This window comes from Rhinichthys klamathensis, unplaced genomic scaffold (assembly GCF_029890125.1).
Source record: "Rhinichthys klamathensis goyatoka isolate OS25496 unplaced genomic scaffold, OSU_Roscu_1.1 h1tg000303l_1, whole genome shotgun sequence".
NCBI classification, from domain to species: domain Eukaryota; kingdom Metazoa; phylum Chordata; class Actinopteri; order Cypriniformes; family Leuciscidae; genus Rhinichthys; species Rhinichthys klamathensis.
The window spans coordinates 457509-478245 of NW_026606822.1; the positions used below are offsets into that span (position 1 = coordinate 457509).

At 36.9% G+C, this 20737-nt stretch overlaps 1 protein-coding gene across 3 annotated transcripts in view; it reads right to left on the reverse strand.

Moving 5' to 3' along the window:
- The window catches only part of LOC130104014 (membrane-associated guanylate kinase, WW and PDZ domain-containing protein 3), a 132970-nt gene that overhangs the window by 39043 nt on the left and 73190 nt on the right, over window positions 1–20737 (reverse strand). For all 3 annotated transcript variants that reach the window (XM_056270392.1, XM_056270393.1, XM_056270394.1), the window contains exon 2: window positions 13469–13585. In XM_056270392.1, coding sequence (XP_056126367.1) covers window positions 13469–13585 — 117 coding nt within the window. The remainder of the gene's footprint in view (window positions 1–13468; window positions 13586–20737) is intronic.

The window sequence follows — 20737 nt, forward strand, 5'->3', positions numbered from 1 at the left end:
AATGAGCAAAATTACTGACTTGTTCAGGGCTTCAAGAGCAGCTTAGTTTCATCTTTAAATATACAAGTTTTTCTCTTCGTTACCTTAATTAAGCAATAAACCGCTAGCGAATTTTACCAGTAGCACCCCATATTATTATCATCGTTCAAAATAATGTATGCTAAAGTTCATTATTATTATATATTTGTATATATAGTTACAGTAATAATTTAGCTGACAGATATTCACATCGATTTATTGTATGTTTGGAGGGAACTAGGGCAGACAACAACAAAAATTATAAAAACTTATTAAAAGTCATAATAATGCAAAAAAAAAAGTTAAATATTAGGATTTTTCTCTAAAGCATGATGTAGTTATTATTGTACTAATTTTGACATTTAGGCAATTTAGAAAATTATTTTAAATATATTTGTATGAAATATAGTTTTGTTAAATTTGGGGTATTTAAGTCTTTTTAAGACAAAAAGACAACAACAACAACTACAACACATTGTCCTAATGTAAAACTTTGAGATTACTTAAAATAAATTAAGATTATGTGTTACAATGAGGTGGTTGTTTTGCAACAAGATTGAGACAGTGCTGTTCATTACAGTAGAACTGAATAAGATAGAAATTTATTATAGAAATGTAATGCTGCCTCTTGTTAGTGCTTTTTAGGTCTGTGTTTTATGATTGACAAAGTGTGTTTATTGGGTGAAACCTTTGCTAGTGTTCTGGAAGAATTACTTCATTTGTGACATTTTTTAAGTGTTTTCGTAGTTTTAGTGCATTTTGAATGTGAAATTAACTGTTGTGCCAAGTTGGAAGTTAGTAGGAGAACTGTGTGAAGAGTTTTGAAAAAATGACCTATTGAGAAATGTGTCCTAGTGGTTGTAAAAAACTGTAATTACAGTATCTTGCACGACCCCAGCCTAAGGATTTAGACATGTTTTATGTGACGGCCATACAAAAAATTGTTTATGGGATGGCCTGGATGAGTGTGAGATTTCCAGATTAAAAACATATTTAAATAGATTTCCTTGAAATACTTTCAAGTTACGTGTCACCACCGCACAATCTACAGATCACAACACGAACTGTCCTGATAAATTATTTGTTATTAAAGCATTTACGTTCACAAACCACTGTTAACTTTAAAGTCCCCGTGAACCGGAAGTTGCAAACGACTTTTCTCCAGTGTTGTGACATATTTCCGAGAGAAACGGAATACTAAATGAGGCAAAATAGTGGGCATGGCTTTTTTCCCAACTAGCACCGGATTGGATCTAGAAAAGTAGGTGTTTTCATTCAGCCTGTCTACTGTCAGTTGGAGGGGCGTGGTTACGGATTTTAAGAAGACGCCCAAACCGTGAAACCTACGTCATCAGGGAAGGTCCTCCAACGCAGAGGGGAGGAGAAATTTCAGATTTTGATTAAAGATTAGGAAGCCAAAAAATTTTTTTGTGTGGATTGACTTGCATGGATGAATTGTTCACCACAAAACGATCAATTTAGGCAAACAAAGTAAGTATGGTCAATTTTGAATTCATGGGGACTTTAACAGAAAAGCAAGCATACTGTACGCAGGATTTGGCATGGCAGAAAGCATGCAAAGAGAGCTCCCTTTATAATCACCAAAAAGCCGACACTCATCTTGGTTCATCGCAATCTCACAAAGAAACTGAACCAATAATCAGATAACAAGATGGGCGGGGTCAGACAATAGTCAAAAGAATAACGAGACAAGCCATGTGCTCACATCAAACATGAAATCACACACAAGCACATGACCATCAATAACCAATCTCTAGCCATGAGCTTACACAGAACAAGACACGAACATGCAGCTAATGAGGGACACTCATAAGCCGCGTGTTCACACAGAACATGATAACATGAACACACGCAGCCAGTGAGAAACACTAGCTGCGTGACACAGCACAAGACAGAAACACAACAAGACACACAGACAAAGACAGGAGAATACAGGAGTGTCATAGCCTGGTTAAAACCAGACCATTCTCAGTTGTAACTGAGTTATGGTCTGGCAAAGCTTCATAGACTAATCATTTCCAAAGGGGCGTCACCAACGGACGTAGCTCAAATGCCTCTGGGCACAATTGGATAGACCTAAAACCAATCAAAGCGATGAAGGAGATGACGTATGCAGAGCGACGTTCGTTTGTTATAGAACAACTTAGCTTGAATAAACAAGCAGACACTGATTAGCTACTTGCTCTACGTTTATTTAAAATTAACAGCAAGACAACTAGAAGTGAATGTGCTTTCCATTAAATAAATCACACACAGTAAACAAAACCTTAACAAAAAAAACTTTGCAATGAACTTTGCAATTTAGACGCGCAAACTGGGTGCGTACATATTCGGGCAGATTCGGCTTGAAGTCGGTCATCCTCGGACACGATGCCACGCGCGCTGTTACAAAAAAAGCCGTGCACACAGCCAAGCGAAATGGGGTCCTGATCGGTAAAGGGGCAGAGATTTCAGACCTCCGTTTATTAAGGAGATCTCCAAGATTTCTCTTCTTGGGAGGGGGGGTGCACAGACCTCTCCCGAATCATCTCCAGCAGTAGCAGCCTCCGAAGCACCACTAACCCCGCCTCCGTTTCCCTCGTAAGCTGATATTAGTATTTAAACATTCTCTAGGATAAAAAATGTTTGTGAAAAAAATATTTTAATAACATGGTTTTGGCGGTTATAGAGTTCTAATGACGGTGTTCAACTATAACCGTCACACCCCTAGTTCCACGGCGGCATCCATCTTTGTAAATGTACAAAATCTGCTTCACCGTCGCTGTGCTGTCGTCATCGAGTAAAGCCCGCCCAACATTTCTGATTGGTGCCGCGATTTCGACGGTTTAGAAATGGGCTTGAATGAGCTCTTTGCCAGACTAACTTGCAGAGCAAATCTAAATTTGCCGGAAGTTGTCTGGGTTTTCCCAGGCTAGGAGTGTCAAGGCTCTGTCACAAAACCAAGAAACACTAGACTGAGGTGACAGAACCCTGACACTTATTTACATAATTGTTTGTTATAATGAGAGGATTTGCGAGTGTGCAGAACTCAGAATCCACTCACCGCTCAGAACCCTGGAGTTTTTGTTCAGTGCATAAACTTAAACACCTCTGATTGGTCATTGCGTTCAAGAAATCAACAGATATGTTTGTGATTGGCTATATAGCTCAAGGCTGAAAACCATGATGTTAATAGAAACCTTTGAAGTTCTCAAGCGCAAACACAGACACGCACTGGATTGTTTGCCAAATATGTTTCACCAAAATGCTATCATTACGGAGAAAACTGATCCTAGACCAGCAGTTATGGGCAGCTTTTCTCTCTAAAAGTCATCAGAAGCAGCAGCAGGCAGTGGTTTGAGTGAGAAAATTCCACGCTAGTCTCAAGTGGTAAGGCTAAGCCTTACCCAGGCTTAATATATATATACGTATATACACACACTGTATATTTCTTCATTTGTGTCAACAAACAACAGTAATATGGATATGGGACAACATGATGAGAATTTAATTTTTGGGTGAACTATTTCTCCAATCAACTCAAATGCATGCATGCTTTTTTACCCCTAAACCAAGATAAAAAATGTTAATTCTGTGTGTTTAAGCCTGCGTGAGTGTGTTTGCTAAAAAAATATCAAACAAAAACAGTACACATTTGGACCTAATTTCAGAGGTGGGTTGTTTAGCAGCAAAATCCTCATAAGAGACATCCGAGGGTGGCATTTCTTGCGAATAAAAGGCCAAAAATAAAAGATGACATTTCTCGGCTCTGTTCATTTGTGTGCTAGGAAATGCCACCAGGCTCTACTGTCATTTGAAGGACATTTGCATTAGATGCAGCAAAGTGAAATGCCAGAGTCAAGTGTCTGCGGAGACTTGACTCTAACTTGAGAGCAAATAATATTAAAAACGGGCTCCTTTACATTTTCCTTAGGGAGCAACTGTGTAAATGCCACAAGAAGAGGGAATCGAAACAGCAGCGCTGCATAGATATGTGAATATCTACTGGCGAGGTTAAAAGGGGTTACCTTGTTCAATGTCCATTACATAATGATAAAGAAGGGAGTGGAGGAGAAGAGATGTTGCTAAATGTGTTCTGTTGCACAGATTTTCTCTCCCCTTTCAATTTTCCTTTCCAGTGTGATTCTTTTAGTTGCAAAAATTATATGTAAATTGAGTTGATTGTTATTACATTTTATGAACTTATTTTTAAATCTTAAAAAAAAACTTTTATTTAGCAATGATGCATTAAATTGATCAAAAGTCACATTAAAGACATTTACAATGCTCCAAAAGAATTATATTTCAAACAAATGCTGTTCTCATTAACATCAATATTAAGCAGCAAAAAACATTTTTTGTGCATATTTTACAATAATAAATGTGTCTTAAGCAGCAAATCAGCAGACTGAATGTGTTCTGATTTCTGAAGGATCACTTGACACTGAAGACTGGAGCAATGATTCTGAAAATTCAGCTTTGCATCACAGAAATAAATTACATTATTAAAATAGCAACGTTTTTTATAATCATAATAATATTTCACAATATTACTGTTATACTGTATTTTTGATCAAATAAATGCACCCTTGGTGAGAATAAGAGTGTCAGGATACAAAGACTTGCAAAAGTAGTGAGAAACAATAACAAACGTTTATTCAAGGTAAGTACACTCACCTAATGGATTATTAGGAACACCATACTAATACTGTGTTTGACCCCCTTTCGCCTTCAGAACTGCCTTAATTCTACGTGGCATTGATTCAACAAGGTGCTGAAAGCATTCTTTAGAAATGTTGGCCCATATTGATAGGATAGCATCTTGCAGTTGATGGAGATTTGTGGGATGCACATCCAGGGCACGAAGCTCCCGTTCCACCATATCCCGAAGATGCTCTATTGGGTTGAGATCTGGTGACTGTGGGGGCCATTTTAGTACAGTGAACTCATTGTCATGTTCAAGAAACCAATTTGAAATGATTCAAGCTTTGTGACATGGTGGATTATCCTGCTGGAAGTGGCCATCAGAGGATGGGTACATGGTGGCCATAAAGGGATGGACATGGTCAGAAACAATGCTCAGGTAGGCCGTGGCATTTAAACGATGCCCAATTGGCACTAAGGGGCCTAAAGTGTGCCAAGAAAACATCCCGCACACCATTACACACCACCACCAGCCTGCACAGTGGTAACAAGGCATGATGGATCCATGTTCTCAATCTGTTTACGCCAAATTCTGACTCTACCATCTAAATGTCTCAACAGAAATCGAGACTCATCAGACCAGGCAACATTTTTCCAGTCTTCAACTGTCCAATTTTGTTGAGCTCTTGGAAATTCTAGCCTCTTTTTCCTATTTGTAGTGGAGATGAGTGGTACCCGGTGGGGTCTTCTGCTGTTGTAGCCCATCCGCCTCAAGGTTGTGTGTGTTCTGGCTTCACAAATGCTTTGCTGCATACCTCGGTTGTAACGAGTGGTTATTTCAGTCAAAGTTGCTCTTCTATCAGCTTGAATCAGTCGGCCCATTCTCCTCTGACCTCTAGCATCAACAAGGCATTTTCGCCCACAGGACTGCCGCACACTGGATGTTCTTCCCTTTTCACACCATTCTTTGTAAACCCTAGAAATGGTTGTGCGTGAAAATCCCAGTAACTGAGCAGATTGTGAAATACTCAGACCGGCCTGTCTGGCACCAACAACCATCCCAAGCTCAAAATTGCTTAAATCACCTTTCTTTCCCATTCTGACATTCAGTTTGGAGTTCAGGAGATTGTCTTGACCAGGACCACACCCCTAAATGCATTGAAGCAACTGCCATGTGATTGGTTGATTAGATAATTGCATTAATGAGAAATTGAACAGGTGTTCCTAATAATCCTTTAGGTGAGTGTATATTGCAGGTAGACAACAACCATGAAGATAAGGATGAAGCTTAAGCAGTCCAATAGCGGTACGGTGCGTAGTAGTTGATAAATGTCTTAGTTTGAGTTTAATGTGAGACCAAATATTCACCATAGGGTTCAAATCTAGACTCTGACCAGGTCAAAACATGAGCCTGATGGACTTATTCTCAAACCACTTCTTGGTTGACTTTGTATTTTGGGCAGGAGCCCAAATTGTCTAGTTGAAAAATAACATCTGGTCATTTCTCTTTAGATAATAACTTTTCAATAGCGGGAAACAAACCATTCTGCAATATTCTCCTGTACTCCAAAGCATTAAATAACTTTTCACAGGGAAGTAGCTCACCAATACCAGCAGCTAGCAGGGCTCCCCACACAATGACACCTCTTCCTCTATGCTTCACTCTGGTAGAGATGCATTCATTATTATATTTCTCAGCAGATTTTCAAAGACACTGCTCTGGAGCATCACCATGCAACTCATGTTTCATTGACATTCCTCACTCCACACAACTTTGCTGAACCACTCAGAATCAAACTTCCCATATTCTGCCAAAAACTTCATTCTTTCTTTGATGTTTTTCTGAGACAGCAATGGCTTTTTAAAGGAACACTCCGACTTTTTAGGACTTTAGCCTATTCACCTTATCCCCCAGAGTTAGATAAGTCCATACATACCTTTTTCATCTCAGTGCGTGCTAAAAGTCTGTTTGATGCACCCACCGCTAGCCTAGCTTAGCACAAAGACTGGATGTAAATGGTTGCAGCTAGCATACTAATCCAAATAAGTGACAAAATAACGCAAACATTTTCCTATTTCCATGTTGTGATTTGTATAGTCACAGAGTGTACAAAAAACAAAGTCACATGAGACACAGACATATTTTAACCGTATAAATACTGGGAACTATATTCTCTGAAGGCGAAGCACTGCTACTTGGGCGGAGTGATAACCGCAGCACCTGAGACGCGCCGTGGTGAGGAGCAGAGAGTTCGTTCAGAGTGTTGCACTAATCACTGATTATTTTATCAGTCTACAGATAAAATAAAAATCCAATGTATAATATCATAGTTACATAAAAGTCACAAATAGACTTAGTTACATAGAACTTGTGGCCAGTTCCATAAACTGCTTAGACTAGTCATCTAAATTAAAGACGGTTACATAAAAAGGTAGATCAGTCTAATTTGAATTGGAAAAGTTGGATTGATTCTCTCTTGGTTAACTGCTAATTGGTCAAACTTCTTAAAGGGATACTCCACCCAAAAATTAAAATTCTTTCATCATCAGTGTTGGGGGTAACGAGTTACAAAGTAACGGATTACAGTAACGATATTACTTTTTTGGGTAACGAAGTAAAGTAACGCATTACACTAAAAATATCGGTAACTACACTACTTTACTATACTATAGGAACGCGCTTTCCTGCGTTACCCAAGCCGTGTTTGCTTGTGTGTAAAGTTCTGTCTAGTGGTGCGTGCGCACCGTTGCCATAGAGATCGATTTGAGTGACATAGCTGCCGGTGCGAAGGAGAGAGGGAAATGGAGACGGAGACGGAGACAGGGGGTCTCTGCAGCGCGAGTCTCCGCTGACTGCACGCGCACCTCCCCAAACGGACGAGGCGTTTATACTCGACGCGCTCGCCATTGTACTATTCTGTGAAACGACGGGGCGACTCGAGTAATTGTCCTCTTAACCATCAGGAATCAACGGTGAGAAGAAGAAAGGTCCACACGTGACGATGTTTATTTTAGTAGGCTACATCACCACCAATAACACTACAAAAAGAATCGTGTACGTAAAATCCAGTAAACCCTGAGATTATTACTTGTGACATTAGAACAAAATGTGGATATAAAAACATGTATGTAGACTATAGAACTAAATCAACGATCTCTTAAATGGTTTCTAATTTCACTAAACATTTCATTAAGTTTCGTGGACATTTGATAAAACATGGATCTTTCTATTAAAAATGCTTATTATGCTATTGTAGGCTCATTTTGTAAACATAAGCAACTGATTTAGACACGCAAACTGTGTGCCGATGCGGTCACGGTGAGACGTAGGCTACATGCTCGGGCAGATTCGGCTTCTTGAAGTCGTTCATCCTCGGATTCGGCGCCGCGCACGCTGTTACAAAAACTCTTCTCAAGTCTTGGAGCACAGCAGGTAACACAAAACAAAATGAACAGGCTTGTTGCAGGGTTCATTGTAGAGGAATGCTTCCCCTGCCGACTATTGAATCGCCAAGAAAAATGCATTTTAAATTAAGATCAAAAATGTAAAAGTGACCTTTATTTTATTATTTTTCATTGACCACTTCATTTTTTATTTTTATTGCCATGAGTCGAATAAAAAGCTTGTTTTGTTCTCAGGAGAAGAGTTTATTCTCATGTTTCCCAAAGCCTGTGTTTTAAAACTTGTGTGTTGACCCCATTTTAAAATGACCGCACCATAGCCTCCTTTATCCTGTTGTTTGTGGATTTTACAGTGAGATATATTTCCTTGTGCAGACAGGGATATTGTTCTTTCATATGGTTTTACATGCCATTTTGTATATATTTATACAATAAACACTATGTAGACAGGCAAAGTGATGATAGGGCTATGATATTTGTCCATAAATTAAGAAACGGGAAAGTAAAGTAATAAGTAGTGAAGTTACTTTTCAAACGCAGTAACTAGTAAAGTAATCTCATTACAATTTACAGAAGTAACTAGTAACTAGTAACTAATTACCTTTTTTGAGTAACTACCCCAACACTGTTCATCATTTACTTACCCTCAAGTTGTTGCAAACCTGTATGAGTTTCTTTCTTCTGCTGAACACAAAGGAAGATATTTTAAAGAACGATTGGAACTTTGGCACCATTGACTTCCATAGTATTTTTTTTTCTACTATGGAAGTCAATGGTGCCAAACAACTGTTTGGTTCCAATCGTTCTTCAAAACATCTTCCTTTGTGTTCAGCAGAAGAAAGAAACTCATACAGGTTTGCAACAACTTGAGGGTGAGTAAATGATCACAGAATGTTCATTTTTGGGTGGAGTATCCCTTTAAGGCGCAGTCTTAACATAGTGGCTAAGTTTATGCAATTGGCCCCAGGCCAGTTTAAAATGATGTGAACAATCAGGGAATTTGACTGTCTTAAACAAATACCTCATTTTTCAACAAATACCTACATCAGAGAATGTTCAACTATTCCAGACTTTTGGTTGCATAATGCAACGCCTCTTCCGCAAACTATTGTGTATTTCCCTTTACGTCCTTGCGACATACCGTCACAGAAGAAATGAATGCATTTGCAGTGCTTTCTGACGCGGTGGAAACTCTTGTGAGCCCAAAGACTTGTAAACAATGACTGTAAGGAGGTTTTGTAAGAACAGCCAGTTTCATCTTTGTTGGTCTCTGAAGTCAGTTTAATCACAGGCCGGTTCTGAAAGAGGTCCACAGATCCCCCGGGCGACGACCTGCCCCGGCACATTCTGGTGGAGAAGGGATATGAGTGGCACCTTAGGCTGCTCTTTATTCCTCTCCATCAGAGGAGCTTTTAAGAACTTTTTGTTCATAGCTCCATAAAGCAGCTTTGTGACTGCAAATACCAGAGGCTCTCTCTTCCTCCAACTCCCTTTTTCCTCTACTTTTCTGACTTTTTTCTTAATTTCTTCCCTTCTTTACTCTTTTCTTTACTTTGCCGTTTCAGGCTCTTCTCATAATATACTGACTAAGGTAAAGAGAGAAGAGAGAAAAGGGAGAGAGTAACTAGGCCAAGCACAGACTGACCTAAGGACAAGAGAAGACGATGCTTAAAATGGCACCCAATGGAAGTTCTTTTTGTCATGTTATGCTGATTCGGATTGTCTCCAATTTTCCAAAAACATCAAAGAGTAATTCTTCATTCTAATGGGGAATTATTTATAATTAATTAAACTTCAACGGATTTAGAAATAAAGCAAAAATGCGTTAATCAAAAAGTCTATTATTAGACAGTTCAACAGCTGGGATATAAAAGCTGATACGGTTATTGCCAGTGATAAAATGCACAACTAAACAGTGTCCGCTGGCTGTATTTCAAGTTGTTAAAATGGGTCACCTTCCCTCAAATCCAATTATAATATCAATTAAAGTTTATTTTTTACAACCATTTTCTACCTTCTCTTTCACCTTTAAAAATAAACAGCTTGTTTTGTTGTTACCGTGCCTTTAAGACGTCTATGCAGACGTCCTCTTTACACATGAAGTAACGGCGTTTTGCTGCACTTTTATTCGGGAGCTGCGCATTTGCTGTCAAGTCTAATATGGTTTGCACCGCCTCAGGATGCCTTCAGTAACAGACTCTTTGCAATAGTCTTCATTAGGTTGTGACAGGTTCACAGAAAAAATCTGTACTGGAATGTGGCAAACCAAACTGGTGATGATCGTGATGATCATGGATTGTTAAAAATAAACTTTTGCTGCTCATTTCTAACACTAAAATCCTTCAGAGGAAAATTTAGAGTGACAGGAGATACATAAAGCAGAAAACAGCTAGAGGTATGGAAAAAATGATCGGAGTATTCATTTAGCTGAACATTTACAACACTCCAAGCATAATCTATATCTTATGATATAGATCTTCTAATATTATATACAATATACACTACTGTTCAAAAGATTGGAGTCAGAAAGATTTTGCTTTAATAAATTAATAAGTATTATTATATTTAGCAAAGATGCATTAAATTGATCAAAAGTAACAGTAAAGACATTTATAATGTAACAAATGATTTCTATTTAAAAAAAAATGCTGAATCCGCAAAAAAATTGTTTCCACATAAAATATTAAGCAACATAATGATAATGATAAGCATTTTTTAATGATTTCTGAAGGATCATGTGACACTGCAGACTGGAGTGTAATGCTAAAAAATTCTTTGCCATCACAAATGTATATTTATATATATTAAAATATAACTGGTTTTAATTTTAATTGTAATATTTCACAAAAGTTTCACAATGTTTTTACTGTTTTTACTCATAGTGTCTACTAGGGTGTAACGGTTCAAATTACTCACGGTTCGCTTTTTATCACGGTTTTAAGGTCATGGTTTCGGCACGGTTCGGTTTCTGCTAAGGGAAAAAGGACTACTGTCAAAATAAGAACAAATAATCAAACTACATGCAACAGCACAAATAAATGCAATAGAGCAAAGATACAAACAAAATAAACAGTGCTTTTCATGTTTTTCAGGTATCTAACAGTAGTTTTCAGGTACAGAAATAGAATAAAGTAATCAAATGTAAAACAACATTACATATAATCTTCACTGTATAAATTAGAGATTAATCATTATTAAATTTACAAAAACTATTCAGTCAAGAGCAGTTGATGATCTCATTGTCTTTTGTTGTTTGATTAACATTAAAAATTCCACAGACAGCAGGAATATCAGGCTGCTGTCACTTTAAGACATAATGCACGGATTCAGTACATTGATGCTGATCCATATGCATTGTCTTTCTCGACTGTTTATGTTCACATAAGACATAACCTAGTATGTTTGCTAGGATTCTCGCCAAGACGGGCATGTGGACATCATTTTTGTGTGAAATTTTCCTACACTTGAAAGAGAACTCAATATTTGCATGCTGTCTGAGAAGCGTGCTTCGGATGAGTGAACACACAAATCTTCCCACAGCAAGTTATCTTTCGATTATTCTTTAAATGTTTAAATTGGCAAGGCTTAAATTAGTTTAGTTTAAACAGATTGCAACATGTGCAGTTCAGGTCTCACCAGCGCTATCAAAACACCCGGGTGATGACGGCGCAAATGACTGGTCATATTAGAGCATATTAAAGAGCATTAGCGCATTGAACAAAGTTTAGAAGAATGTGTATCCATCAACAGAAACATGCATTAGCCTAACTCTGTCTGTCTGTTCAACGCATTGTTATTTTTTAAACAAACCATACGTATGAGTCGTCAGATTTGAGATGAACCACCGTGCAAGTGCTTGCCGAACCATGGGTGGAGAACGGTACGGATCGTTTTTAAACCGAGAACCATTACAAACCGTTACCATAATCAGATATCAAACTGAATTGTCAACATTTTTCAGTTATTTTTTTGTTTACCAGATTAGCACAAATTTATTCTGCCGGTTCAGTTTGGTATAGTGACAAACCTGCATTAAAATGAATTTGTAAATCAATAACCAATTACTTTACCATGTTTGGACTTCTGGCGCATTTTATAAGAAGTTACAATTGCAAAGAAAGGTATGTTTTTCCCTAAAAAAACACTGAAATTATTTTATAAAACAAAACCTAATTCGAATGGGACTATCCAGATCATACCACAGGTACTATATGAATAAGATGCAGAATTTCTGTGCTGAAATACCACTTGCTAAAGTGTCATTGTGAATTCGCCCCCTCAGTGTGTTTTGTGACACATTTGTCACTGTCACTTATCAAATTAGACTAAATAGGGAATAACAAACTAGCTGAATGAGAAACTAATGAGCAGTGTGCTACTGCTTGGAGAAGAAACATGCTCTCAGAAACCCACTCCACAACTCTCCAGAGAAACAGCAAACATCTCACGGGGCGCATCAGAGGAGAGCTGCTGGTGTTCTGCAGAGGGCCAGAGAGCCTCTGTCTGCACAACTACACTAATAGACACACCAGTGTGAGAAATGGCCAAAGGATTCGCTCCAAACACCGAATGAGAAAACACTGAGAGGTAAGATAAGATAACCAGACTGCCAGAGAAAGATGGAGAGAACATATGTTCTTCTTAAATTTAATGATATGCTTCAATGATCCAAAAATTTGAATTCTGTCCAAGCAGAATTTGCATTTTTGGGTGAAGCATCCCTATATTATATTATATTATATTATATTATATTATATTATATTATATTATATTATATTATATTATATTATATTATACAGTCAAACCAAAACCAACATTTCTCACATTATCACAGTTTATTCGCTATAGTTTAGAAAATGGTAATAAAATATGACAAGAACTCAGAGTTATCAGATCAGTTGATATTTCACTGGTTTTGGCCATTCTTCTGTTAGACTGTCTCACAAATGAATTAGGTTAAATAGCTGTCAGCTGTTAAATTTAAGTACACAATTAGATAATACCAATTTAGGTCAACCAATTACCAAGCAATGCTTAATTTTGTTCAGTCTGTGGTGGAAAAAGGTTGCATTACCAATTAAGGAAAAAACACTTAAGCAAAACACGGTCAGGTCAAAGTGTCTGAATAATTTTTGGTCACAATTTTTTATACATTTTACTGGTAGTCCACTGTATGAAGGATTTTTGGGAATAATATGTCACAGTTTACTTTATTTTGCTATCCTCACTTACATAAATTAACTATAGTGTGCTGCATCAACTAGTAAAAAAAATCAATATCAAAAATTATATCTGGTGTGTGAATAATTTTTGGTTTGACTGTATAAAACAATGTTGCAAATAAGTGCATAAGTAAATAAATGAATAAAAATGAATAGATTGGGTGTGTATGTGTGTGTCTTACATGGAATGGTGCGCAGGTACAGGTTGTCTCGGATCACTTGCTGCAGTTTGTGGTCGATTGATCCTTTTTGGAACTGCAGGCTAAGATAATGCCTTAAATCAGAGTTCAGCACTTTACCTGCGGAGAGAGAGAGAGAGAAAGGGAAATTTATAAAATCCTTTCAAAGGTTATGGAAACAGAAGTAGGTAAGCTTGGCATTATAGACTAACTCCCGAAAGAGATACATTATTGCTCTGAGTATGCTCTTTCAAAGGATAAGGAGACTCAATGGGGTTCTCACTTGTGTTTTTTTAAGCATACTACTTAGAGAGAATAAAATGAGATGATTGTCTCTAAAAAATTAGACAAATGTTGACACAGTAAGAGCTCTGATCATTTGATCTTAGATCAAAATTTTCTCACTGAAACCATGAGCAGTTTTAGACATTGTTGAGATCAAACCTTAAAAGATTAACAAAAAATATACACTGAAAACCCTAATAAGTTGATTGAACTCAATTGATTTGAGTAAACTCGTTCCCTCAATTTAATTGAGTAATGGAGTAACACTGAGCAGTGTTAATTTTGCTGTGTACTTAAATATACAAGTACACTTGAAATCAACACTAAGTTAAGTGAACTTTATTGTTTAAGTACATTAAATAATCGTCAAGTTTGGTGAACTAAACAATTTAAGTCTACATAAGCACCAAGTTAAGTACACTTAAATATGCACGTTTTGGGAGACCTCATTACTCAATTAAATTGAGGGAACAGGTTTACTCAAATCAATTGAGTTCAATCAACTTATTAGTGTTTTCAGTGTTAACTTTCAGAACTTGTACAAATGATGCTCAATCATCACTCAATTAATCACTTAATTATCTCATTAACTTTAACACTGGTTCAGTGTTACTTATAACACTCTTAAGTGTGCACTTATATAAACACTGAGCAGTGTAAATTTACCACTGGGGATGTACTGTATTACAAAAACACTTGTATATGGGTATTAAAGTTTATTTATCAAGTTTAAAGTATCAGATTAAAAAAAAAATCAGTTTTTTTCCATTACGATCAATAATTGTAATATAATGAAAGCCATTTGTTTTCTGGTAAAATAAGAAAGACACCTTGCACTTGAAGAAAGCATGTATGAATGTATTCATTTCACAGTCAAGAAAACAACATTTGTGAAAATAACCTTTTGTAAGGATTAATCATGATTTTGAGCTCACAGCACTTGAAATCACAGCACTTGAAAGTTTATGTATTTTGAAGGTAAATAAGTTACTTGAACTTATATTTTTGAGTGACAGGGCCAAAATGCTAAATTTAAAGTAATGTTTAGTCAAGTACACTTGATTGTTTAAGTAGGGTTTCCAGAAAAATTAAAAAAATCATGAGATGAGTAGCATTTATGAGTAGCATAAAAATGGAAGCATTTACTCTCATTGCTGCAGAGGAAAACAAGTGAAATATGTCATACATGATTTTGCTTTCCTACAAGTACTTTTACGAAAAGTACTTTATATTAGTGTCCAATTGTTTTTTGTTCTCTAGGAGTAGAGTAACATCTTACTCTGCGCATAGACACGCACACTCAATGTGAGAGCCAGCTGCACAAAAACACACGGCGTAGGTCTCATAAGCTTTGCTAACTCAGAAAAGACTTCACGAACAAGCTGACACAGTGTCGAAAGCAGCAACTGTGAAAAGTGAAACCTAATGAAAACCCTACACAAAGAACTTTTAAAAGCCTCGCTTTCCCTCTTTCTGCCAAACTCCAAAGACGCAACTCTGGAAGAGTTCACCGAGAGTTGGGGAAAGTTGCTCTGCAGAGGAAGAAGGAGGTTGTTTGCTGATAAAAGACTGAGGGTGGAAAACAGAGAGAGACAGACAGAGGAAGAGAGAGAGTACAACAGCACAACTTCATTAAAGAGGTCATATGAGAAATCACATTTTCTTTCATCTTTAGTAAAAAATACATTTAAAAAAGTCAGATTAGTGAACGGATCATTCTTTTGAGTCGGATCTTTTTAAGTGAACAGATTGAACTCGTTCACAAAACCGGTCTAAATAATCTGATTTGTAACAAGAAACAATGAAGTTGGGTGAGAGGTAGAGATGCACTGATACTTCATTTCTCAGCCGATACGTTATAGCCGATTATTCAGAATAATATCTGCTGATACCGATAGTTTGATTTTCTTAAGGGAAAGAAAATCTCTCCCAAATAATGCTGCAAACTATACAGGGAACTCTCATTTGGTACATTACTACAATATTAAGAGGTTAAAATTAACATTATATTCAACGTCTGTTTATTTTCAGATATAATAATTACACTCAAAGAAAAACTGAAATGTTTGTATGCAACTCAGTTGCACATAAGGTCTTTCTGCAGTTGAAACACTGATTGAGCGATTACATGAGACATGATTCATTTCGTTAAGTTGTACTGTATCCTTCTACATACCTTTTTATGTTCATGCTTTTATCATCGGCTGTTTTTAAACAACTGGCTGATGGCCGATAGTGAAAATAATTGCTTTTATTGGCTGATACAGATACACTGGTGCATCTAGTGAGAAGTAAGATTTTTTTGCAGAAATTAGTCTTTTCATCACTAACAGATGATGTACAAACAATTGAACCTGACAGCAAATGGCCCAGCCGAGCAGTGTTGCTGATTTCATATTTAAAGAGGGAATTTTCACAGTCAGATTTTAGATTTTCATTGGTATTTTACTAGCCTGGTTAAAACCAGACCATTCTCAGTTGTAACTGAGTTATGGTCTGGCAAAGCGTCATAGACAAATCATATCCAGAGGAGCGTCACCAACGGACGTCGCGGATAGACCTAAAACCAATCAGAGGGATGAAGGAGATGACGTATGCAGAGCGGCGGAGAAACATCTCTAAGTGTTGTTCTTTGCTCGGTTTTTAACAAAAAGGAAACGTTCAAATCGCTTAAAACAGACGCGATAGCTGATTCGAACGAGTGATGTTCGACGGCGCCATCCATCTTTGTAATGCAGGCTACAAAATCTGCTTCAAAATACCAGCGCTGACGTCATCGTGTAAAGCCCGCCCCAACGTTTCTGATTGGTGCTGCGATTTCGACGGATTGGAAATGGGCTTGAATGAGCTCTTTGCCAGACTAACTTTCAGAGCAAATCTAAATTTGCCGGAAGTTGTCTGGGTTTTTCCAGGCTAGTATTTTACATCTCTCTGAACAAAATCATTTTCCACCGTGGCTTTTAAGAAACCCCCACTTTGGATAGGAAATGATAAACAGTGCAGTTCAGTGCTCACAAACCAGCTTGCAGCTTTTCTGTTGTGTGAAATATAGTTTTTAATTGTATAGACAACAGCTTGCATTACATTGCAACAAGATCACAAAACAATCCACGCTGAAATGTTCCGCACAAACTGTTAAGATCAGACTCTTTGGGCTGTGGAAAAGTTTTGAGTTTTGAAAGCTACAATATATTTTCATAGTTCATCAAGCTTTTTCATTTTAAAAGATCAAGGGGAAATTTGATTCCTTGTAATATGAATCCATTAAAGGAACAACAGAAAAAAAAAACAGGGACCACGAGCAAAAAACTATAATGATAAAACATTTATGACATGACCCCTTTAAGAAGGAAAGTGTGAACGTGTGCAGACAGATGCCATAAACCACTCAACCCCTCACCCATAATCTCTCATCCTTATCCCTGTGCGATGCTGCCAGGTCTCATAAAGCACCATAATCTCCTCATAAACACAGCATGACCTGTTATGTGTCATAACCTTTGGGTGGAAAGGCAGGTGTCCCCGTCAGAAGCCCTGAATTAAGCAGGATTTACCAACCACGAAAAGCTGAAATATCACATCATTCTAATTTATTTTGACAGGGATAAAACAGGAATTATCATAGTGTTGACATGAGGAGCAGATATAAGCAGCATTTTAATGGCTTGATGACTTAATGTGACTTGGAGATGAATGCAGTTTTTAAGCATGGCCATTGTAATACTTCACCAGCGCATTCTATATATATATATATATATGAGATGGATGAGAACACTGTGCTTCTTGAGTATTTTTCTGAAAATGTATGTATTTTACCTGAACGCAGCCTGGATGGGACAGAGATTGCATTGCATTGCATTGCATTGCATTGCATTGCATTGCATTGCATTGCATTGCATTGCATAAAATAAAATAAAATAAAATAAAATAAAATAAAATAAAATAAAATAAAATAAAATTAAATTAAATTAAATTAAATTAAAAAATAAAATACAATTTAATTAAAATTAAATAATAAAAACCGTACAAAAATGAAATAAGTATATAAAATAAGTATGCTTGCTTATATTGATTCCGGATTACAAAATAAGGTATGTAAGAAAGCATCGAGACCGCTCCAGAGTACTCTCAGCACACAATATTTATATCAGCATCCAAAATCGCTCATTCATTTGCATTCATTGCTTCCCAATATGGTGCACCATGTGGCACTGACTATACAGGGAATAGTAAATGAGTGTACGAGTGAGTGACTTTGACACAGCACATGTGGTCAAGGAGAGCGACATGGACAAGAAACGCTACTGAAGGGTCACACCAAGTGAATATGTCCCATCACTGACGCCGCTAAAAGTCCACCATCACCATGGATCTTTGTGGCCTTTATCTCACTTCCCAAATGATGATAATACCACTTTGTTTACTTTTAATTGTATGTTAATTTAATAAAAGCCCATCTGAGCCACATCATCTCTATTGCCGCTGTCTTCTAAGCACATTAGTCAGAGAAGACAGCATATTTGATTTGACCTGAATGAAAAGGTTTTCATTTGCATTGAGTAAAATAGTGTCATCTCTGAGGTTTATTTCTACTGCAATGTCAAGAGGGCTCCATTTAAACTACAAGATCCAATGCACAAATCCCATATTACATATCCAAATTGTGTCATGTTTACATTCACTTAAAAAATTATTATAAAAGCATTATGAAATTACAAACTATAAAGAAATACCTTAAATCAGACTTAGATAAAAAAAAATTGTTACACATGCAAATTCACAGTGAAATCTGTATTAAATCTGTATTAAACATCTAATATGTTCTAATTGTCTCTAACATGTGGCTAAGTAGCACTCAGCTAACATCCTGGGGTCAAAAAGGACCTCCGGAAGAGGACTTTTACTGTCTCTTTAGTACTCTATCTCCTCCTGGCCTCAACAGAACAAAGGTCTGAACTCTCTTGATCATTTTCAGCTTAAATTCTTGGATTTTGAGTTCTGAGGCAGAGCCGTCTGAGGCTATAAAACAGATGCTCTGTATCGCTCTTTCTCTCTCTCTCCCTTTGCTTTACCTACTTTCTTCTTCCTCCAATAAAATGAGGTAATAATATAATAATCCTGTCAAGGGAAGACAGAGAATTTGTTAGGGGGAAGACCAGAGGTTTTAGAGAACATTATCACTCTGCCACTCTATTTATTTCCCATTTTCATCTGTCAATACCTTTGGTCATTCCTCATCCCTGCATTTTTTTTTTCTCATAACCCTTTTAACGTTGACATTTTTTCCTTTAGTTTTCTCCTTTTGCTTATCTCTGTCCTTCTCTATTTTCTTTTTATAGGTATCAGGAGTGGCAGAGCAGCTTCATAATCTGCCTCAATTCCCTCCTGTCTCAGTGCTCACAAACCATGGCATGAACATACTTTTTTTTTTTAAATCAAACAAAACACATAACAAACAGAAGCCAAAGGAGCATTATAATTTGTGTTCTTTGTTTTAACATGAGAGAATAAATCTCCATTTACTACAGATCAGCCTTGTGCCATGACTTGCATTTCCATAAAAATACAGTTGCTGTTAACAGGGAAAAGTATACACTTTAGCTTATATCATCATTCTTTTCAAACACCATATATATTCTACTATTCAATATAGAACATCTTGCAGGAATGACAAGAATACCGCACAAACTTGAATTCTATTATAAACTGCATTCTGAAACACAATGCATGAAAGAGCATCAAGAATTCGGCTAAAAAAAAGAAAAAAAAAGATTACAATTAAATATGATAATTATTTTTATATTATTGCCAATTAAAATTATATTCTATTTAGTCTAAATAAATAATAATAAAAACATGAAAGAATAAAATCAATGAAAATAATTTGAATTGAATTTAGACATCACATTTTTATAATGTAAAATAAAATAAAAAATATTTATATTTTGACATTTGATAAAGACACTACATTTAACAGTGTTAAGGTGTAAAAAAAAATGAGCATCATGTACAACTAACATCCAATATTGGCTTATCCAATACATAAAAAAAAATGTAATAGCTGCTGATAAACAATATGGTATAGCATATCTCTACTAGAGGAGCTTGTGTTCATGTATTTGTGTACATGAATACAAAAAAATATATATATATTAACAAAAAGACATGCTTCAGCAGCCATAAATGTCCAATAAAGACCAATGATATAAATATATGTATACATACACACACACACATACAGTATATATATGTATGTGTGTGTGTGTGTGTGTGTGTGTGTGTGTGTATACTGTGTGAAAGACCCCTTCAAAGAGATCCCATTATAAGTCTTTACAATTCTGCTATAGTAACAATAAATGCAGCAGGAACCTTGGTTACCATGGTAAACTTTTATAAAGGCCATCCTACAGCCTTTTCCCCCCTCAGACGGCACATTTATCTAATTGGTTAAACTTCTATATACTGTACTGTTCAGGAGCAGATGGCACTTCCGCCTGATTTGGCTTGTTTGCCACCGACAGCTTAAATAAGGGCTCATTTTCTCAGCTGTGCTCCGATTCCCCATTGATTCTCTATACAGCACTGCTGAGGAGGCCTGTTACACATGCATCTATTAGACGTCACTGATTACGTGACTCAAATGATCCGTTTTTAGCTCTAAAATATTCCTGCAAATGTCTCCTGAAGCGTTCAAAGGTGACAGCACTTCTGAAGCTAAAACCGCGGTTCACAATCGTTGCAGGAACGAGAGAGTCGAAAAAACAGCTGGCTGCAGAACAGATTGAAAACAAGAGGTTGAGGAGAGCGGTAAGACAGCTGAATCACTATTTCGTGAACGCTCTCCCGACCTCTCCGAGACTGTGTCCCCGGAAGAGTCCTGATAAAGCTTCTCGCTGACGACAGATTTGAGCTATTACGACAATCGCTAAGACAGGCACATGAACACAGCACGCAGTTATTCTTGAAAGCAGTGTGGAGAGCCATTAT